Genomic DNA, 24114 nt, shown 5'->3' with positions numbered 1-24114 from the left:
ACTGTAATCACTCAAGAAATCAAATTTTCAAGACTGTGTTAAATTAAAACATCAGTTAGTCCTTACATTAGAAAAAGAGCAATGGTGAGGTGAGGTGATATTTGACACGTTGGCACAGACAGGGTTGGATTCCTACCCACTTATGCCAGGCAGGAGAGCTCCTTTTCTGCTCAATAAACTGATGTAGAAATCTGCCAGCTGTATTTCAGGCACCCATTCTGCTGATATGTAACACCAAGATCAGCACTGCTCTGTGGAAATCCTACTTTAGAAATCAGCTTGTACCAGGTCCTTATCAAAATAATTTCTTTAAATGTTTCCAAATAAAATTGTTAAGGAGGAACTAACAAGGTATTTTTTTAAAATTAGAAATATTATTTCAAATAACTCCAACCCACATATTTATTTGTTAAAGCTGCTTGCTATCTTTAAAATGAACGGAGTACTTCTCAAATAGTTGGAAGCAAACATTTTCATATCCAGGACTTATTTACTCACAGACTAACATTTACCTTGTATCTAAACAGTTTATCATAGGGGAGAGGTTAAAAAAATTTGGATAGGAGGGTGAAGGAGTATGATCTGTCAGTGGACAAGAACTCTTCAGAAAATAAGGATGGGGGAAAATGGTCAACCAGGAGTAAAAAGCACATGCGTCTTCATTTCATAGTTACCACAGTCCTCCAAGAGAAAAAAAAAAACAACCCAAACCAACCCCCCAAAAAAGAATAAAAATCCAGAATAGCAAATGCCAGTGCTCAGAACTGTTCGCTGAAACACCAAATGCTGAGTTTCAGCTTCTGAGCTCCTCTCACATGTCTGTTAGCCAACAATCCCCCCCCGCCCCCGAAACTGCAGAACTATAGGCGTGAATGAGAGATCAAAGAAGACAGATACACACACAGACACAACATACGGTTTCCGAGGAAAGGGAGGGTTCCATGCTTGAGAAGAGGAATGTGGTGAATAACCTTCGGGCTTCTCTGGGATTTGAACATGCTGTACTATGATGTGAGGTCAGCAGAGACTGACTCCAACCCTGTGAGGCTGAATTCTCCCCTGACAAAGCAGTATCAATGTAATATGAAGCAAGGGAACTCAGGGCCTGTTGGCAGGAGCTGTGAGTGGCTGTTCTAGAAAGTAATGGCAATTCCAAAACAAGAGACCTGTGTTGTCACACGCAACAATCTTAAACCCAGTTAAGCAAGATGACTAATATTCTTTTAAACTCCAACAGATAGGAGGCAATTCAGGGAAAGGAGGCGGCTCAAAGGCTTCCCCCCCCTCTTGTTTGGGGTAACCGAAGAACTGATGCAGAGTATCTTGACAAGGAGTCAATTTTTTTTTTGGAGTCAATTCTTTAACTTCTTTTAAATCAATTAAGCAGAATCCTGATTGGGATTTTCGATTAAGAACTACATTCTTTCTACCTATATTCAACAGCTTTAATACAAAAATAGATATTCCTTTGGTTTCTTTGAAGTCATGCAAGTTCTAATTTGGGGCTAGAATTGAGTTGATTGTACTGAACAAATTTAATTTAGCCAGGAAACAGCAAAAGATTAAGAATAAATTACAAAGTGACATGGTTCAAAAGTTGCCATTATGCCAAATACAGCAACATAATCCAGGAGTCAGTAAAAAACCCTCATTTCAAAGAGGAAACATTAACATACCAGAAGACTGATTCCATGAGGGGCTCCTTGATCAAGGACTGCCTTTTGCCTTTTTGTAATCCTAGGATTTGGCCCAGGGTCTGTCTGGCCCTTAGTAGGCACTTCATATACAGTTACTGAATAGAATGTGGGGTTAAAAATCGATAAGAATATTAAGAGCATTCATATAGAGCTTTCAACAGCACCCCCATTTTACAGATGAGGACCCTGAGACTAGGAGACCTGGAGTGACATGTCCAGGATCCCACAGCTGGATGTAGGAAGGATTTGAAGGCCCATCTTTGGGCAGAAGTAAACAAAATGAAAGCTAACAGCAAGCTGCATCCACAAAGGGTGGTGACTAGATAAAGCTGGGCCTACCCTGACTGAACACTTTCCTTTATAAATCAGGTCTTCACATCTGGCTCCATTTCATCCCAGGCTGGCTCCCCCCCACTCTTGAGGGTCTGATATGCAGTCCAGCTCAGAACTCCAAGAGATCCAGCAGCCTCAGTCGTGCCACTGTATAGAGTGAAAGCGCATATAATAGACTGTATAGAAATATGAATTACTGCTCTAGGGATTAAAAAAATGAATATTGACACCAGATGAAATAAATTAGGCACTTTCTTTTACTCCCTCAAATGTCTTGCTCTTTCTATAACTCACACCAGTCAGTAAGACACCAGGAATAAGTCTCCAAAAAATCCTAAACTCGACTTATATAAGAAGAATGGATTATGATTATTTCAGAGTAATTGTGAATAAACTACTAGCCCTCTGTCAAGTTTTAAAAAGTTGGAAAGAACCTTAGAGGTCATCTAGTTAGTTAGTGGTTGATTCACATTAGAACCCAGTTCTCATAAATTCATTAATTTTATTTTTTTTTGGTTTGTTTGTTTTTGCAAGGCAATGGGGTTAAGTGATTTGCCCAAGATCAAACAACTAGGTAGTTATTAAGTGTCTGAAGCTGGATTTGAATTCAGGTCCTCCTGACTCCAGGGCTGGTGCTCTATCCACTGCACCACTTAGCTACCCCATCTTTAACTCTCTCAAAGTAGTCTCCATAGAACATAATTTTCAGAAGTAAAAGCAGGGAATTTATATAGGATCTGGATTCAAATTCTCATTTTGTTATTTCTTGGCCCAAATATCTCTGATTACAATGTCCTCCTCTGTAAAATGGATTATCATAGTCCTTTCAAATTCTGAATCTTATCTATAAATTATTAGACTATTATATCTACAAATTATTAAATCTATTATTATTACTAGATCTCAATCAATAGAAGAACAGAGCTCTGAGAGCATGCCTAGAGAATATCCATCCATTCAGGCAGTTTAGAAGTTTTAGATCTCTTGGACCTAAAATAGACATAAGATTATAATATGGAGTTGAAAAGCACCTCAGGGGTAATCTAATCCAACTCCTTTATTTTACAGATAAGGGGAATGAGGCCCAGTGGTAAGTGAATAATGTTCAAGTTCAAATAGAATATCACACCCAGATCCTCTGACTTCAAGGCAGCTAAGTAGTCATTGGATAGAGAGCTGGAACTAGAGTCAAAAAGACCTGAAGTCAAATCCAACCTTTCACAATTACTAGGTATGTGGCTCTGGGAAAGTCACTTCACTTCTATTTGGAGGTGAAATGGCAAACCACTCTAGTTTCTTTGCCAGGCAAATCCCATGGACAGCATTGGTGTGCCAGTAAATGGTAACCCAGAAGAACACACAGTCTTGAAATATGATGTATGAAACAAAAACACCTTGAGGAAAAACTAAACAAGGATAGAAAAGTGAATATTTCCTTTGGGGATCAAATCAATGGTGAGATAACTGCATTTTAATTAGAGATTATGTCATTTTTTTTTTTTTTGCAAGGCAGTGGGGTTAAGTAGCTTGCCCAAGGCCACACAGCTAGGTAATTATTAAGTGTCTGAGGCTGGATTTGAATCCAGGTACTCCTGACTCCAGGGCTGGTGCTCTATCCACTGAGCCACCTAGCCACCCCTTATGTTATTTTTTCCATCTGTACCACCACTGCCCAGCACAGTGCCAGGCACATGTGAAACAGAAAAAGGAATTGTACCTTCAGGGAATCTGTGTGTTGGATGGAACAGTTAGAGTGGAAATGCCATGGTGTAAAACCTAATCCAGTTCAATTCAATTCACTAATATACAGCATCGACTTGGCCTGGCAGGGGCTAAGAATACAAGGAGAGGTCTGACTAGACCTCTCAAGGCTGTATGTGGACAACACTAACTACAGCGAGATGAAATAGTGGATGATGCACTTTGGAGCCGATTAGAATCACAGAGGCCAGACCCAAGAAGATGACTACAGAAGTAGGTGGGAGGTATTTCACTAGCCAGTCACTCATGCGAGATATGTCTGGGAGCCTTAGTATATCAGCAGCTCACTCTGAGTCAACACACTTGGCAACTGGAAAAACCAGTACTATCTAAGAATACATTGGTAAAGGTTTAACCATCTAGGAAGAGAGTGATTAAGAAGGTGAAAGAACTAAAAAAGTAATACCAGTGTGTTGGTTCAGGAACTGGAAGCATTTAGTCTAGTCTAGAAAGAAGTAGGAGGAATAGGAAAACTGTCTTGTAGCATTGGAGAGACTCCTCTGATGAGGTAGCAGATTTTTCTGATTGGCCCCAGTGTAAAGAACCAAGTATTTGAAGAGGAAAATCTTCCAAACAATCATAACTATCTGAAAACTAGCTGTTTAAGGGGCTTGGCCTTTTACATTAGATCAGTGGTTCTCAAACTATTTTAGTTTCAGGACCACTTTAGGTTCTTAAAAATGATGGGGGGCTACCCTGCTAGTTTTTGTTTATATGAGCTATATTTATTCATATTTACCATATTAAAGTTACTAGTTTTGTATTCTTGTGAAAATAATTTTGACCTCAAAGACCCACTTGGATTAGAGGACTACTTGGGGACCCTGGAGAAGAGTTGCTTGTTTCAGCATGTGTTGGAGCAGATGACCCAGGAGTTTGAGCCCCTGAATCACTTCGTGACTCCTTTTAGTTATCTAGATACCATGCGTAATACAAATGGTCATGTTACTACTGACTCCACTGCTTCCAGAAGTCACAGATTTACATCTGGAAGGGCCCTTTGCAGATTCTGAATTAGCCTCTTCATTTTACAGAAGAGGAATCTGAGGCTGAAAGATGTTAAGGAGCTACTAAGTATTTGAAACAGGGTTTGAATTGGGGCATTCCTAAAGTCAAAGTTTAGTGTTCTCTCTGATGTGCCATCTAACTCTCAAGCACAGAATTAAGAATGCTCAGAAAGAAACAAATAACTATGAAGAGAAAGGGGAACTGGCTAGAAAAACCAATGTTTGTGAGAAGGGAGTTCACTAACTGACTTCAATTTGAAAAGATACACATAGAAAATGAAATGAGTCAATTTTGGGAAATACCACTGCACCAAAGATGTGTCTGCAATGCTAAAGCTTGATAGGGATAACCTTAAGTTTTACTGGGGAAAAGAGGATTGCAGATAGGAGAGGAATGGTCTTTTGTCATGGAAGGGACAAAAAAGAAAAGGAAGAATTTCATACTGCTTCTGTTTACTCTGCCAAAGGAGGCTCATCTTTGAACTAAAAATGACAGAATAGAAATGACTAATAAGGATTTTTCAGGACAGTTATTAAAGTTAGTACATAAGTGACTTTGTTCCTGTCCCCAGACCTAGATGAATGATTTGCTCGGGCACTAAAGAATTGGCAGATAATGTGGCTGACCCTCAGTCAGTGACATGGACTCTTCTTTCATTCTCCATGATCTTTCAAGACCTGCTTTCTAGTAGTCGTTTTTGTTATGATGTTTACATCCAAAATTATGGTTGAAAAAGTCACATGGCAACAGCACTAATCTAGACTTAGGGGGAATATAAAGCACAGTTCTTTAGGAGCTTCTTCTTTGTATTATAATTTTGACATTTAGAAAGAAGTTCTTTCCTTTACTGGTAGTGATCAAAGTGATACCATAAGAGACTGAAGCTAGGCATCAGTGTCATCATTCTAGAGCCCATTATCCAAAGACCCAGGAAAAAAACTTAGTCTTTCCTAGCTAAAAAGGAGGCAGAGGCTTGACAAAACATACTTAATATAGGCAGAGATACTTTAGGAACCAGCAGATACCATTTTACTAAGTAATAATAAAGTCTGACAACAGGTAAATGATACTAGATTTTTTGACTCAATCAATAAGCATCAGGCCAGGCAGTAACTAAGAGCTATGCATAAAGATAAAAGCAAAAGAGACCTTGTCCCCAAGGAGATTATATACTATTGAGGGAGATAATACACTGGAAGGATTTCAGTACTCTTGACTGTAAGAGGGGTGTTCAAAAGAGGAATAAGTTTGGGAATAAGGATAAAAATGCTGTTCTGACACGGAGTTTGAGAGAAGTAGGAAGGGAGCAGGAGTGAAGGAGAAAGGGGAGGGAGAGAGGAAAGGGGAGATGGAGAGAGAGAGGAAGAAGGGGAGGGGGAGGAAGAGAAATAGAGCAAAGAGAATTTAATTAATGACAGGTCAAAAAGAATTTTCTAATGTACCAAGGCAGAAGTTTTTGTTTTCTAATTGTCCATTTCCCAACTCAGTGGTTTACTTAGCATGACTTCTCACATTAGATGAAGTATTTGATGAGTCAGTAATCCATATAGCTAAGGAAATTGTGAAGGGAAAAGGTGTTGAGAAAACTTAATATAAAGGTCAAATTTAGAAGGCTCAAGTGGTAGTTTTTTAATACAGTTGTAAACAAATCATTTTACTGACATTTTTCATCAAAAAAGAAAACACAAAACTTTATTATCCTGTTTGTAATAATTCAGCAATAGTTTTCCCTGGGGGGGAACCCCCAAATGACAATGTCATGCCGCATTAGCTACTTTTGATAAACAATGCAATAGTTTTCCTTAAGCTACTTTGGAAATCTGAGTTCAGGGCAGACATGGGCATGCATATCAGCTGGTTGAGACAATGCTGATCCTCCTGAAAAAACAGAGTACCAGGACTTACCAGCTGCCACAGAAGAGTCCCCCAGGGGTCACTAGGCCTAGCTATCTGATTTGGGGCTACGTGGTTGGGAGGCTAGTCTTGCCTTTTGCTCTACCAGATGAGGTCTTTCTTTCTGCCTACAATTGAACCTTCCTAGAGATGTAACCCCATCCAAGTAGAAAAGCAATTCTTTGAGAATTTTTCCATCTGTAACCTTCACATCACTGGGCTACTACTACATAGCTTCAAACATTTAATAATGTTCTTTCCTTCCTTTGGTCAGGGGATGATGGGGTGAAACCCACCTTATAATTAACATACTTAACAGGTTTACTAGATTTCCTAGGTTAATTTAGTCTGCTTAGGGGCAGATTTAATTTGTTTGAATCTTCTTCCCCCAGTACAATACAAATGTCAAACTCATTTATTGTTCTGTTTCATGTTTCCATGTTAACCATTAATTCATGTTTGTATACTCCAGAGAGCTGACTGAATGCTCTACAACCAGAACTATTAAAGATGGAAAAGTCTGTAGAAATAACTTCATTATATAATCTATATAATCTACTTCATTATATAATATATATATACATATAAAATCTAATTTATTTATGTTACTCTCATAATAAAACAATGCTTTAATCTATTATACAGATTTCCTAAACAAGAAAATAGGGATAATTTAAGCAGTTAACTAGAGTAGCTTCCTATGGCTTTGATTAGAAGGTAGGGAGAGAAGGATAGTTATGGCACTAAATGACTCATATTTCTAATATGAAATGACACATCTTTATTTCCAAGAACTTAACCATTGCTCTGAAAGCACTAAAATTTCCATGTATCAAGCAGCATTACTAGAGGCACTGCAAATTTTGGGGAAGATTCCTTGGCCAAGTGACATGCAACAAAAATAAAAACCCTCTAAACAATTTCACATTGTTTGGAGACTATGCATACATCCTTATATACTTCAACTTACTGTCATCTTCTCCTTATGTGGCTGAATTGTGAAACATTTCACTGAAGTTTCCTTCACCTTCTTAATTCGCTCACTCTTCTCTCCTAGGTTTGCTTTCAAAATGGCACCAACTGCTTCTTCATTGGTATCATGCCATGGAGCTAAAGCAGCAGACTTCATCATGTAGTTCCGTCTATGCTAACTAAAGCTTTACAATGATTCTAAGACTCGTTGTTACCTTTTCAGAACAAATATCCTAATGGGAAATTTCTACAGTAGTGCTACACTGCCTCTAGGGCAGGGTTACCAAACATACTGGATCCTATGGGTATTAGCTTCTATCTTTTCCTCCACCATTATAACACAAAGCACACACATTATAATGGAGCATAAAAGTCATAGAATCAAAAAACTGAGTCCCTTTCCTTTTCTTCATCTGCTAAAAATTTACTGAGAAGAAAGTCAAGAATTCTCAGTTCAAAAAAATTTAGTGAATATATATGCATATACTTACACACAATTTAAAAAATTTGTTGAATTTTATCTGCTGGAGAGTCTAAGGTGTAATGACTGTAAGAGTAGGTGCTCTAATTTTAGTTCCATAGCAAGCAGGTCACATTTATTTTCTGCCTTGTTCTTTTAGATTCTGCACATTTCGTTTTAGAGAAGTGAATATTACAGAGTACTGATTAATTCCTCTTTAGGAACTGCCTGGAGAAATAAAAGAGCTCACAAAAATTTCATAGAACACTACTTTTAAGATTAAAAAGCAAAGTAAAATGCAATATACTAGAAGTCTGATCTAAAAACCTGGTGATGAAAGGGGGAGGGGAGGTCCTGTTATCTGGATAGCTCTCTTCCAGAGCATTTTTTCTCTCTGCCATAAGCAGTTAATAAATTCAAATTAATAAATTCAAAAAGATAATTTTATTCTTCAAAAAAAGATCAAGGAACCAACAAGGGAAACTACTATTTTGGAACTGATTCTCACAAAGATCTGGACTTGAAAGATGAAATGAATAGAAGCTCAGGAGGAAATTTACCATTCTATCTTAGAATTTGTGATACAAGAAAGAAAAGTTAGCCATAGTATATAACAGGTACCTTTCATTTTAAGGGAGCAAAAGTTCTAAAAATATGTATGAATCCTTGGAGTGAAATTCTGTGGGGGAAGTCAGTCCAAGAAAGATGGAAGTGCTCAAGAATAAAATTTGGTGGAACATAGAGAAAAACATTGCTGGTAAGGAATAAAGAAAGGAGCAGGCTGAACAAACCAGTGTTGATGCTCAAGGAAAGAGCTGTGTTGAGTGATAATAGCTCAGGGGATGTTGAAGAGCTGGTGAGGAATTCAAAGAATCCCCCCCCCACACACACACACACATATAGACATCTGTATATATACTGGAGCTTCTCAGCCAAAAGCAGGGGAACTAATAAATTCTGAATGATAATTTCATACTTCAAAAAGTCAAGGAACCTACTATTCTCTATCTGATGCCAATCAACAATGAAGGAAATGGGGAAAATATGTCTATATAGAAGTGCCTGTCTAAAAAAGGCTTGGAGTTTTGATGGACAAAAAGTTCAACAAATCAACAATGTCAAAAGATACTCAAAAGAACTAGAGAAGCAGAATCTAAGGCTTCAGTGATCAGTCATTTCTACTTTGCTTTTTCAGATCCATCTAGAGTACCATGTTCATTTCTGGGCACCATATTTTAGGAAAGTCACTGAGAAAATGGAGGGTAACGAGAATGGTGAAGTGCAACAAGAATGGTGAAGGGCAACAAGATGATACTATACAAGAACCAATTTGAAAAACCTGGATTGTTTACCCTGAAAATAATAGGACCCACATCTTATGATATAGCTGGGAGATTAGTTGGGTCATGACAGCTTTGTCAAATGCCTCAGTGAAATTGGGAGGGAGGCTTGTTCTGCTTGGCCCCGGGGTACAAAACTCAGAGGCAGAATCCACCCAGGTAGAAGATGCAGAGAAACAGAGTACAATTCTACTTAGGGAAGAAACTTTCTTACAGTTAGCTCCCTCCATTAGAACTGATAATATCAATAATATTAGTTCTTTATTGGCACTTCAGTGCAAAAGTAGACTGGGCTACCTTGGCACATTTCTCTCACTCTTAGTCTTCAAGAAAAGACTATATAAACCTACTGGTGGAGGATGTTGTAGAGAGAATTCTCTTTATAAGAACTTTCATCTTTTTTTTTAAATGTCATATTCAAAAAAATAAAAAAACCCTAAATGTCATATTCATTTTTGACAGTATCTCAGCCCCCCCCCCCATAACTCTCTATGCTTTGAAAAGGAACAGAGCCATGATTTCACTATTAGAGTGCAATCTCAGTTAAGGAAGTTCCAGTAACAGTCAACACCTGCTCTGCAACTCCAAGGGGGGGGGGGGGGCTTCCTAGCGTGATGAGAAGCTAAGAGACACAGGTTAAGTTAGATGGATGTAGGTCTTCCAAGCTTTGAAATCAGTTCTCTGTCCACTAGGATACAAAGCAACAAAGATTTTAAAAGATTTCCTTTGTAATAAAGACTTAAAAAGAAAAGAGAGGCAGCATTTTAAGAAAACTAATCAGTTATATCTAACACACTATGCAATACTCTACATCTATAGCCTACACTCTTGCAATGAAAGAAGGGACTCTTCTCCTGATGCAAGTCTGGTCACTAACTACACATAATTCAAGGTGTTTTTGTTCTTTCCATGTGTATTGATGTAGTCATTATATATAGTTTTCTAGGTTCCATTTATTTCACTATGTATGAATTCATTGAAAAATTCAGAGATATTCACCATTTCTTAGAAAATAGTAATTATTCTATTGCATTCATGTACCATAAATTTGCTTAGTCATTCCTCAATAGATGGTTATTTCCTTTGTTTCCAATTCTTTGCTAATGCAAAAAGAGCTGTTATGAATATTTTCATATGGGATCTGTTTCCTTCCTTTCTTTAACCTCCTTGACATATATGATTAGAAATAGTAACTCTTGGTCTGGCATGGATGGACATATTTTATCCACTTCTTTTTTTAAGTTTTTTTTTTGCAAGTCAGTGGGGTTAAGTGGCTTGCCCAAGGCCACATAGTTAAGTAATTAAGTGTCTGAGGTTGGATTTGAACTCAGGTACTCCTGACTCCAAGGCCAGTGCTCTATCCACTGCGCCACCTAGCCGCCCTTATCCACATTTTAAAAGAATAATTCTAAACTGGTTTTCAGAGTGATTAGATAAATTCACAGCTCAACAGACAGCATATTACTGTGACAATCTGCCTGAAGTCTCTGGATGGTATTCTTTTCTCCAGTTGTAAAAAATAAATCTCTGAAATTCTTTCCAAGTCTAAGATTCTGAGATTTTTGTATTTAATATTTTGTTGCAAAATTCTATCGCCAGCAAAGAAGTCCAAAAAAGTAAATTCCACAAAGAAGCTAAATTGCCTTCACCCACTGCTTCTGTAGTTAGATTCTTTATATACTTGTCAAAAGAGTAGCTCACAAGACCCCTTCTGTCAGCAGTACAGAGTAAGAATATTGTCTAAGGAAAAAAAAAATCCTTGTAAAATGGAGGTGGGTGTGTCACATTTGGGAGGTTTGGTTAAATGGTAACTAGCAAAAGGTCACTTTGTTGGCTTGTTTCTGGTTCGATAAAAACTAGAACACAATACAAAAGGACAAAGACCCTTGAACGCCCCAAAACTTTCTGTTTGGGATAGTGGGAGATAAGGTTTAATATAACATAATAACCTAAATCTAAAAAATAATAAACTAAAGAAGGTATAATGTGATCTAGATAATTAAAATCTCTAATCCCTAAAAATTATCTATTAATATTTATTGAGACCTAAGTTTTTTCTTTTTTAATGTTTTACTCATGTTCTTTTTCTACATTACTCACTTCTCAATGATTCTCATCTTTCTACCCTCATCGCCCAAAAGAATTTTCTCATGACATATCAGTAGGGCCAGATAAAATAAATGAATATTGTAGTTATGTCTGAAAATGTACATCACATACATCACCACATACAGCACCTCTTTGTTGAACGACCAGAGGCAAATTTTTACCATCAGTTTTCTGAATTCAGAACTGTATACTACACTAATCATTGTTCTGAAGTCTTTAGGTGTTGTTTTCCTGTATATTATTGTGGTCACTGTGTAAATTGTTCTCTTGGTTCAGTGTACTTTGCCCCTAGAGAGCTTTTGACGACATCAGTGCCGCCTTTGGTCCCCACAGAGACTATACTCTCTGGGGCAAAGAGAAAGAAAAGACTCTGTAAGTATCCTCCACCTACCCAGGTGGAAGAAACTAGAGTAGAACTAAGGCACAGAAATATCAAGATATTACTCACTGAGAGAAAGCAAAGGAGCCAGAAGGACACCATTGCTTTTGGAGATTTTTTCAAGAACAGTATATACAAGGTAAAAACTTAAGGCTCACAATCTCTCTTCTCTACATTAAGGAAAGTATCAGTGGTGATTTCTTATATGCTTTCTTTTTCTGGTGGTGAGTGGACTTTTTTAGAATAGAGAGGTTGGGTTGGATTTGGAGTAGAATTCTCCCAAGATGCCAATCTCCTCAGGGGCCTAAAAGACACAAAGTTCTATTTTTCTAAGAAACTGAGAAGTTTCACAAAGAAATTTAAAGTTGGAAGAAACCTCAAGGGTCATGTTGTTCAAAGCATAAAAGAATGAGAATCCCTACTACATCAAACCAATAAAATGGACATCTTTCTGCCTGTGGACCTCCAACAAGAGGGAACTTTCTACATTTCCAGTGACAGTCCATAATAGTTTTGTCAAGAAGTTTTTCCTTATGCCATGTCTAAATTTTCCTTTTTGTAACCTCTATCTACTAATTCTAGTTCCATTCATATTCTAGGAAGAATATGTCTAATAATACCTCTCACATATCACCATAAGGCATGAACATGATAGCTTTCACCATCTTTGTTGCCCTTCTCTGGATGTTCTCCATTTAGAAGCTCAAGGACTTTTAGATGAAAAACAAGAGCATGGAATCAAAGACACGAAATAAACTTAGACATCACCTAGTTTAACACATTAAACCAAGGCCCAAAGAACAAAGCCTACCTTGCTCTGAATATCAGTTAGGTAAGTGGTAGCAGGGATAGAATGAGAATACTAATCTCCTGACTCCCAGACCAGCATCCTTTCCCTTTCCCAAAATCTATTAATTCTACTCATGCTAAGGAGATGCTTGTATAGCAGTCCCTGGCAGGAAGCAGGTTCACTCTCATAAGGGCTTCAGACAGGCTTCCAAGTTTCTGGTTCCATGCAGCAACTCAGAGGTTCTGAGGCTGTCACTCCAATCATCCCAAGGAGCACCTCTTCTTTTTGGGTGGGTAACAGCAGCCTTCCAGGAGTCTTCTTCAAAAAACCAAGAAGCTCAGGTTTCTAGAAATTTCAAGCTGGGCAAAGCTAGATACACTCTCTCATTTGAACCTCACAAAAGCCTTGAGAAGTCAACCCTATTATTATCACCAGTTTACAGGTAAGGAAACTGAAGACCAGGGAGATCAAGTCACATGTCCATGGTCACAAAGCTAATGAATTTCTGAAGTGGGAGATACACTCCAGCATTTATAACATTACACTAAGAGCACAAAGCCACAGGAATACAAAAGAAGACAGTCTAACAGAAGAAATACAGGGAAAATAGAGGTTTCTTATTATAAAAGAATGCAGAAGGACATATACATATATAAAAATATTTCTCAGACGAACAGGAAGGAAAACTTTTATTAAATGTAGCATTAACTTCTAGGACAGATTCAAGCTAGTACAAATCTCCAATCCCTTATGTCACTATTGAAAGCTGAAGCAAATTGCTACTCAGTATCAGAAATAAAATCAACACTCATGAATTTGACTCTCAAGACAATGTTGAATTCGACATGAGACCATAATTCTTTCTCAGGAATCACACCAATTAGAAACTGCCATGCTCAACTGGAGTCCCAAGCTCCTTTGCATCCCCCATCCTGCCCAGGAACTGACTCAAGTCCTATGTAAAGTGGTTAAAGATGTTTTATATACTACAACCATGTTTTTCCTCTGCTGCTGCATGCAGCCTATAGGAAAATGCAGCACAAACTGGAAATCTAAGAAAATTCCAATATATTTCAGAAATTATTCAAATTGCTTTTGGGATGAGGGTCTCAAATCATGTTCTTTTGCTACATAAAACTCTCAAGGAGAATACTTATTGTCCATCAATAATTAAACAGTTATGATCAGGAAAAAACCCCACAAAAACACAATGATTATATTCACTAAAGAGACATCAAGCTTACAGAAGCTTAACTCTCCTGGTCTGTTTGACCATGTTACATGGAAAGAGAGACTGATTTCTGTGGTGAGGTCCTCTGAAGATATGAGAGGGATATTTAATCAAATTCATCAACTTTGTGTTGCCTAGAGCTCTTTTTATTTAAAAGGGTCTGTAAAAATTTAAAGCAGTATTACTGTTTAAGAGAACAAAAAGCAAAAGTTTTAACATAAAATTGAGACTAAAATTGATTTAATTGTTCTCGGTTTACAAAGGTTAACTTGATAAAAAACTTAGTTTACCATTCCTTTCCTGGAGGTGGGAGATTCACATATTTTCAGACTTTTTCACAAAACTAATCAGTTGTGCTGATTTTATTTCCTCTTTTTTTTTCCTCCCAGAGGGAGATCTTTAAAAATACTATTTATTAAATGGGATGGAATACTGGAGAGAACTATGATGACAAAAGAAACAGTGACTGACTTAATACATGTGACTGACATTTCTATAAAACGTTAAAGTTTGCAGTACACTGTCTATCCACTCGTTTCTGCCTCACAATAAATGTTCTGTAGGTTAAGTTCACATAGGGAATCTCTGGACTTGGAAATTCCCTCTTTTGATGAAAGGGGCAGGTGACGGAGTCTTCCTAGCTTTGAGGCCTACTCTATCAAGCCAGAAGGCTCCTCCTTGAAGGTGATGCCACCAGTACTCTGTCCCATTTTACAAATGAGGAAACGGAGGTTCAGAGATTAAGTAACTTAAGCAATGTCACATAGCTAAGGTTTAAGTGTTGGCCAAGAAATTCAAAGGAGACTTTCTAATTCTTTAAGCACTCCTTCCCCAAAATTCACACTCCCTGTTAGAAGAAAAAAATCATAAGGGGTGGAAAAGATACCCAATTAAGTAAAAAGAGAATGTTATCAAAGTATGAAACAAGATTTTAAGAAAATAATCAGGAATCCTGGTTTTGGTTAATTAAAAATTACTTGCAATTCTGAAGTACCTATCAGTTGATAGCAAAATGCTTTTCTTCTGTAGAAAGCCATTCTTTAACAAATAAAATAAAAATAAAAATCTCCAAGTATCATGTGGTCATCAAGCATGTCCATTTAGAGCTCCCTAAACTATTCAATTTTTTCCTCAGGTTCACTGCTTCAAGACAATAACAGACTCCAATTACAGAGAATATTTTTACCTATTCTACATCTACTGGTGAACTATCAAGCAATAAATTAAACCTATGCTCTTCCACAAACCAAAAGCCCCCATGAGAGAAGATAGATAGGGACAGGATAGCAACCCAAACTAAATTATCTTTACAAGTATAATCTTTTCTTTTTATATTTCTTTTCAAGGCAATGGGGTTAAGTGGCTTGCCCAAGGCCACACGGCTAGGTAATTATTAAGTGTCTGAGGTTGGATTTGAACCCAGGTACTCCTGACTCCAAGGCCAGTGCTCTATCCACTGCGCCACCTAGCCGCCCCCTAACAAGTATAATCTTAAAAGAAGGTTACTTTGATTCTTAATGACCAAATTGACTCTTAATTTCCCACAGATATATAAGCTGGCAGAATGAATATGTCAAAATAAAAGCTTAACTCATATGGAAATACATACTTCCTCCTCTTTTAAAGAGATCTTCAGATAGGGTTACTTACCAACAAGCTAAGACTTGGTTATGTAACCACACATTCCCAAGGTCTTAGTGTCCCTCATTTGGAAAATGAGTGAGTTGACCTACATGATCTTTAATCTCCCTTCCTGTTCTGACAAAGATTGCCATTAAAAAATTCTAAATTAAAAACTATCAAACTTCAAGTATTCAATCTCTTCAGAGTGAAAGGAATAGGCCAGTTTCTTGATAACTCATCTCCTCACAGAAGATTATTTTTGCTTTAGTTAAAGGAGTGAAGACCCTTTCAAACCTTAATATCATGGATTCAGCAGCACTTTAAGTTTTATAATTTCTTTTCCTTGTCATGATGATTCCTTGATGCCTGTTTAGCTGCGACCATTTAGATATCTACTTTCTTAGAGTTAAGGAAACTATTGGCGTTTGGAATTGAAGACAATTTTCTTTAGATTTATTCTTAAATGAAACAGCCAAAAAAAGGTAGAAGTGATCTAAATACTTCAATTTAGAAGGTTCAACATAATCCTGAAGAGAAAAAAAGGAAACTCTGTCTCTCACCCCAAGATATAGTAATTCTATATTAAACAGCTGTCAGCTGAAACCAATCCCAGTCCACGGATACAGAGATAGTGTGGTGAACTTGGCAGTGACCATTCTGGAGGAAGAGATGATCATGTCAGAAAAGAATTCTTATGAGAATGTTATGTGGTCCACTTTTCTCAAAAATTGGATGCTGGGTTTTTATATAATTATATACTTTATTCACAATATTACAGGATATCCACATTAGTTGGAAAAAGACTGTGAGGCTTTCAGTACACATGCCCAACTGTGAGAGAAACCCAAACTGAAATATCCTGCTCTTGCCAAGAGATTATTTTTTAAAACTACAATTCTGGATTAAATATACTCCAATTTTTAAAAGTCTCTTAGAAAACATAAGTGAAAATTCTCCTTGAGTGTTACCTTTATCTACTTAAGATCAGACTCCTACAAGTCTTAATGAGAAGGATCATATAAAAGGAGTAAAGCAGTGAATAAACACAAACACACACACACACACACACACACACAAACACACACAGACAAACACAGACACAGACACTGATCCAAGAACATACTAACAAATCAATCTTCCTTGGAGGGGGGAGTGGGGCAGGACAGGCAGAGAGTCGCCTGCTTCATTTGCCTGTTTGAGGAAGCTACCAGAACAAGGCTAAAATATACAAGAAACAACTTTCAGAAGAAAGTTATTAAAAGCTAACTCCTAACTGCTCTATTATGATTTCTTAGGCCCTATCAAAGCAGCATATGAGTCTGGGGGATAGGAGATGGAACTGAAGAAAGGGAAAGAAAAAATAAAACAGGGAGAAATACAATTCACAGGGAAACATATTTTGAACCCATGTAAAGTTAAGTTAAGGAAAAAGTTGATCCTTTAGTCACTCACAAGAGTGGTAATAAAATGGAATCCTCAACTAAAGGACTGAGAGACAAGCAATGCTTCTCTAAGACACTGTGTGTGCTTCTCTATTGTCAGAAACAGTTCACATAAGGCATTTTTGATTGCTTGTAATTCTTTTCATAATATTTATTAATCTGAGCAATTTATATCTTTGTAAATACTCATCCATTTCATTTAGATTATCAGTTTTATTGACAAATAATTGAGGAAAACAGCTTCTAATAACTGCCTTAATTTTATGTTAATTAGTTGTTCATTCACCCTTTCCATTTTTGAACCTGGCAATTTGTTAAAAAATGAGGTACCATTTGAAAGGGGCAGTTAGGTGGCGCAGTGAAGAGCACTGGCTTTGGAGTCAGGAGTACTTGGGTTCAAATCCGACCTCAGATACTTAATAATTACCTAGCCGTGTGGCCTTGGGCAAGCCACTTAACCCCATTGCCTTGAAAAATCTAAAAAAAAAAAAAAATGAGGTACCGCACTAGTATAAAACTCCTATAACCCATTTAACTTTTCCTTCAAGAATTTGAATTCTATGTGATTTGGTGAAAATGTTTAGTATTAATATTACTTCACTGTCTATAATATCTTTTAACAAAATGTAGGTTTTTTGATTATCTCTTTTAATTAGATCTAGTTTTGCTTTGGCTTTGAGATTTTAATTATTAACCCTGCCCTTTTTTTTAAACTGTAGTTGAAGCAAAATAGGTTCTGCTCAGCCCTTTCTAACTGTGTCTTTCTGTTTCAAGTGTGTCTCTTGCAAGCCACACACACACATGTGTGTGTGCGTGTGTGTGTGTGTGTGTGTGTTTGTGTGTGTGTGTGTGAGCATATCTATCTAGATAGGTCTAATCCACTTTCCTATCTGCTTTCATATTATGTGTGAATTCATACTACTCATATTCACAGTTATGACTGCCAATTTTATATTTCCTGCCATCCAATTTTTTGTTAATCCCTATTATCTTTTTTTATTCATTTCCCTCCTCAAAAGTCTGTTTTACTTCTGTTCACTGCCTCCCTTAAACTGACTTCCATTTTACTAATTCCCCACTTCTCTTTTAGTCCCCTTCTCTCCTACTTCTCTAGAGTGTAAGGTGAATTTCTATTCCCATCTGAGGGTGTATGTGTGTATATGCAATATACATATCCTTTTCAAATCAGTTCAAATGAGTGTGAGTACTGCCTCACTTACCCTTCCATTACATTAAAAAAAAACAACTCTTCTCTGTGTACCATGTAGATAAAATAACTTTCCCCAACCTTCCTCTCCCTTCCTCTTCTTCCAATACAAACTTCTTTCTCACCCCTTCCAAGTTGTTTTTTTGAGATTACCTTAGACTTATACTCTTGTTCTTTGTTTATGTAGACTCCTTTTAACTGCCCTAATAATGATAAAGTTTTGCTCATATCATCTTCCCATTTGGGAATATAAAAAGTTTAAACTTATTAAGCTCCTTAGGATTTCTCTTTCATGTTTACCTTTATGCTTATTGGAATCTTGAGTGTGAACCTCATTTTTTCCACTCAGCATCTTTTCATCAGGGATATTTGAAAGTCTTCTATTTCATTAAATATTCTTTTAACATTCAGTTTTGTTGGATAGGTTATTGTTGTATACTAGCTCCTTTGCTTCCAGAATATCTTTTAACATTATAACTGCTAAATCTGCTAAATCATGATATTGATTGGGACTCCATAGGATCTGAATTGTTTCTCTCTGGCTGCTTGTAGTCTTTTCTCTTAGATTTGGGAGATTTGTAACTGGGAATTTTCATTTTGGTATCTCTTACAGGAGGGGATTACTAGATTCTTTCAATTTCTATTTTGTCCTTTGGTTCTAAGGTATCAGGGTATTTTTCTCATATTTTCTTGAAATGTGATGTCAAGGCTCTTTTTCTGATCATGCCTTTCATGTAGTTCAATAATTCTTATATTATCTCTCCTTGATCTGTTTTCTAGATTAGTTGACTTTTTCATATTTTTTCTATTTTAAAAATATTCTTTTGACTTTGTTCTATTGTTTTTTTGATATCTTATAGAATCATTAGGTTCCACCTAATTCTGATTTTTAAAGAGTTAGAATTTTCAGTATCTTTCTTTGCCTCTTTTATCAAGCTGTTAAATCTTTTCATATTTTTTGCATCACTTTTATTTCTTTCCTATTTGTCCTCTACTAATATTATTTTGTTCTTTAAAAAGAATCTATGCTTTCTAGGAATTCTTATTGTGCTTGTATTTAATTTGTATTTTTTCTTTGAGGTTTTGCTTGCAGATGTTTTCGAGTCATGACTTTCTTCTAAGTTTGTATCTTGTGCTTCTTTGGCACCACAGCAACTTTTCATAGTCAGGTATTTTTTATTGCTGAGGTTAATTTTTTCAGACTAATTCTTGACTTTGCACTTTACGTTAGAGTTGGGCTCTGATCACTTGGTTAAAGGAGCAGGAGTAAGGGAGAGTGGGGAAGACTTGGTGTGACTGTCCTGAGCATCAGGCTCTTATGCCCTGCTATTTTCACAGGTACCACTTTTGTTCAGACCCTCATCACATCTCACTATATTATTGTAATAGCATACTAATTGACCCTCCAACTTCAAGTTTATTCTAGTTCCTACTAAAAACTGCTGCCAAACTAATTTCCCCCAAACACATCTGACCATATCACTCCCTATTCAATAAACTACAATATGTCCCTATGTTCTCTAGGATCAAATACAAACTTGTCTATTTGGCATTTAAAGTCTTTTATAATTTGGCCCCATTCTACCTTTCCAGGCTTATTATCTACTATTCCTGTTCCCTTCCATGTTGTTTTCCTTGAGACTAAGTATGATGAAAGGACAAAAAGAGAAGGAAAAATAGGTGTAGGTAGGCAGATGTATGGGATGGAGTTCTGGGCTCTAGGTTCTGGTTAGACATGGTGGGCAATGTGCATTTGTCCTAGCTGCCTCACTAACTGTAGATGACAGTAAAGACCCAGGGCAATATGTCCAAAATTAAGTGGATAAAGTTATTCAGGAATTGATCTCAGAAGGTCCTGAGCAAATAGTGCCTAATGAGAAGGATTTTTAAGATATGAAGGTGAGTCTCAAGACATAAGCAAATAACTCAGATGAAGAATCCCATTTTGGTGGTGGCAAAATGCATATCTAATAGCTAAATGTTTCTATATGAGAGTAGCAAAAACACATCAGAACATCTCCTGATTAAATGAGAGGAAGGTTAGAATTGCAGAATGATTTAATAACTTGATACCTTGCAGGTGGATGGATCAAACCCAGAAAAATCAAGGGGAATTCTAGTGGGGAAATATCATTCTTTTCAGGAAAACCATAAATATGTTGGACATTGATCCAAGATATCTCTGCTCTTGAAAGATCTTGAAGGCTGACCTGAGTCTGGAAAAACTCCAAAGTTTATGTTAGATAGCTTAGGTACCAATTCAGCCTTGTTTATTCTTCTTTAAATGTTCTTCAAAATATACTTAGAATTATATACATTGCCAAATTAGTATCTGAATTTGAACTTTTGTTTTCCTTGCTTTCTCTAGAAACAGACAATCTTGGTTGGAAGAAGCCTTTAGAGGCTGGACAACTAGGTCAGACCAACCTAAAGAAGAATTCCCTCTATGGCACACTGTACAAGTAGTCATTCTGCAGGGAGGGTCAGCCACTCCCTTCAGAGACAGGTCATCCTTTTTTCCCCCCTTACTTTAATTCTATATCTACTTCTGTGCCACTTCTGCTCACTGCTTCTAGTTCATCACCCTGGCTGAGAAAAGCAAGAGTAGTCTCTCTTCTATGTGACTAAAATTTGACAATCCAAGGATAGCTATCATGCTTTTTCTCAGGATAGCTATCATGTTTTTTCTAAGACTGATCTTTTCCAGGTAAAAAACATTTTCAATTTCTTCAGTTGATCCCTTTAAGACAAGTTTTTTGAGTCCTTTCACCATGCTAATTCACCAAATTTGGATGCTTTGAGTGTGCAATGGCAGACAGTCAGAATGGCACAAGGTTACTATTGATGCCAAAAGTTGATTCTGGTGTTAGCAGCAAGAGGCAAAATCATTTAAGGATCCACTGTGGCAGAATTCTGGATCCAAAGAACCTGTCAGGCTAAGGGATCAGGAAGTTTCAAAAGGGCCCTTAAGGGGTGGCTAGGTGGCGTAGTGGATAAAGCACCGGCCCTGGAGTCAGGAGTACCTGGGTTCAAATCCGGTCTCAGACACTTAATAATTACTTAGGTGTGTAGCATTGGGCAAACCACTGAACCCTGTTTGCCTTGCAAAAAAACCCTAAAAAAAGGGTCCTTGAATTAGGACCTTAGAAGTCAGTGAAGATCTAATGATGTCATGAAAAATGAAAATCCAGAGAAGGCAAAGGTACTTGGGAGGTGGGAGAGAAGGCTGGAATTCCCAGCAAAGTGTAAGGGCCAACGCTGGATTTTTCATGAGTGGTTGGCTGTAGTAAAATTCTTAAAATTAGCCAGTACTACCAGAAAGGCAGTTAGCATAAGAGAGACCTCTTTCTTTATATCTTCATAGGGTTTATCACATTGCTGAGAACAAATAAGACACTCAATGAATAATAGAGGACTGACCTCTTATAGCAAGAGGCAGGTCACCCAATCCAACCCAGACTTATTTTTGTTGTTGTTTTTTTAGTCCTGAAAATATAGCCAGGAGAGGTATACTTGACTTTAATTCCTATAGTCCTGGTTAGAAGCAAGGAAACTTTTTTTTAATGAATATAAGATTATTTTTTCTGTTTTCTGTATTGACTTTTTTTGAACAAGCTAGAAAAAAGTCTGTGGATCAATCAATAATAATGAAATATTATCCCTCTTCTAAAATAAAATAGTATCTTCTTCCTTTATAACAAGCATACCACACTATGAACAAATTAAAGTTGTGCACACACACAAAAAAACCCAAAAGTGATTTTCAACTATCTAGATATCAAAAGTTGCAAATAAATCAAAGATTAGACTGTAATAGGAAAAAAATCCACATGGAACATCCATGTTTCAGAATAATTCAGGTTACATATAGCTCACTAGGCAATGTCTGCAGTCTTATTTTAATAGCTAGTTTTATATGACACTAATAAATGGCAAATAAATAAATAATAACAAGAGCCCCTTATTCTTCACAAAAGGAACAAAACCCAACCATTTTCCTGGTTGTTCTCCATTCCCTCGCCTTCTATGACCTTTGATACAAAAAAAAGGTCTCCAAGACCATGAAAGCACAAAAGCAGCCTTTTATTCTTCTGCCCTTAAGCATCTCGTACAAGTTCATTTGTGTTTAGGATTCACCCAGGCACCAAGGCCACCCTCCTAGTGCAATACATAAAAGCAAAGGGCCAAGCAGAGACGCTGCCTAGATAACAGAAACTTCCAAAGAGGCAGAGATGACTGAGTGCCACCCTCATTTTACAAAATGAATAGAGAAAAGGTGGGTTCTAGTAGATGCTCTATATTCCAGCCGAGCTGAATCCTAGTAGCACAGAGTCTGAGCTGACTCTCTGAACCCCTACTTATACTAGGCAGACTCCATGGGTCTCAGGGTACTGGGGGTAAAATCTGGGGAGATAAGATGGCTTCCTAGTTCTTTCACTCATAAGATTTCCTACAAGTATGCTTCTTCTATTGAGTATCTGTTGACATAAATAAGCCAGGCATAATTAGTTTTTAGAAATGGATATCATTATTTAATAAGGTAGTATGGTATGAAAACATCCCCCTCTCTGGAGGCACACTCATCCACAAGTATATAGAGTCTAGAGGAAAGAGAATTCAAGCTTGGAATATGTGATGAGGAAAAGGAGGTAACTCAAAGTTCCTTGAGATCCTCCTTTTCACCTCATTCTGTGACCCAAATGAAATTTTCATTACATATAGGATAGTGTTCTGTTGGGTTCTTTGCAGAAAGGTCTGAAGTAATTTTTCATTGATTTGTTCAGCTTGTCTTTAGTTCCTGGAAGAGAGACTGTTTGAGGCATGCTGTGAAGAAGCCTATGAGAAATCCCATTCCTCTCCAAATTTCCAAGTTTGGGGGGGGTGCAGGGGAGAGTGGCAAACAGAAGCTCTTCTCTCTGTTTCTCCATTGCAATACTTGAGTTCTAAACTCATTTGTGTTATCATTTCTGGGGCATTTTGGAAATGGTATTTTAAATAATACCCAAAGGGCATGATTAAGTTTCTACAGTCAATACCAATGGTACCCCTGGGCAGTCACTTCACTTCATTAGCTAAAAGGCACAATAGATAGAAAGCTGGAGAGGAAATCAGGAAGACCTGAATTTAAATCAGTTTAAGACAATTATTAACACTATGACTGTCTATCACACTTTTCTCAACTGTAAAATGGGAATGGTAACAGTACCTACTTTCCAGGGTTGGGAGGATCAAATGAAATCTATTTGTTACTCTTCCTCTTCTTCCACCCTCTGCTCCCTCCCCATTCCTTCCAAATTGATCAAGGATCTGTCACATCTAGTCTAATGCCCTTTATTGCTGACTCAAAAGATGTCTTAAGCCTTGTTCATGCCATAGTTTATATCTCCAGCTGATTGATTTAATCAAGAAATCCCTCTCTAGAATACTAGTTAAAAGGTAGCCTGCTATAGGGGAAGAGTACTGATATTGGAATCAGAGAATTCAAGTTCAAGTCTTAGATCTGCTATTAACTATCTATTCAGCATAAGCAAGTCACTTTCCCATTTTAGGCCTCAGTCCCTTAACTGTAAAATGAGGGGCTGGACTAGATGATCCCACTGAGCTCTAAAATTTCATAGGTCTGTATTGCTTGCTTCTTTCTGCCTGCCTGCATGCATACAGAACCTATAATTCATGACTGCAATGAACTCATCCTCCAGATCTTTGCCTACTGAAAAATGTTTTCTTCCTTCACACTCATATATTGTATTTTACATGTAGCCTTCTTTGATGTCTCTGTCAGAAAAAATGGTCAAGCCTTCAAATTTTCTTAGTAAAATATAATTGTGCTTTATTGAATTTCTTCTTTGTATCCATCTCATGCTACCTT

The 24114-nt window shown here is 37.1% G+C and overlaps 1 protein-coding gene across 15 annotated transcripts in view; it reads right to left on the bottom strand.

The window, feature by feature from the left end:
• Nucleotides 1–24114, bottom strand: part of TMCC1 (transmembrane and coiled-coil domain family 1) — a 238932-nt gene that overhangs the window by 62030 nt on the left and 152788 nt on the right. The window contains exon 1 of one of the 15 annotated variants that reach the window (XM_074198503.1): nucleotides 902–24114. This exon is cut by the window's right edge and continues 24268 nt beyond it. The exons of 13 other annotated variants lie outside the window; for them this stretch is intronic. In XM_074198503.1, the coding sequence (XP_074054604.1) occupies nucleotides 902–943 (42 nt within the window). In that variant the 5' untranslated portion in view covers nucleotides 944–24114. The remainder of the gene's footprint in view (nucleotides 1–901) is intronic. One more of the 15 variants, XM_074198506.1, reaches the window with a different exon arrangement.

This window comes from Macrotis lagotis, chromosome 8, assembly GCF_037893015.1.
Source record: "Macrotis lagotis isolate mMagLag1 chromosome 8, bilby.v1.9.chrom.fasta, whole genome shotgun sequence".
NCBI classification, from domain to species: Eukaryota; Metazoa; Chordata; class Mammalia; order Peramelemorphia; family Peramelidae; genus Macrotis; species Macrotis lagotis.
Note: the sequence above shows the minus strand (reverse complement) of the source record. Positions and strands in the feature narration are given on the sequence as shown.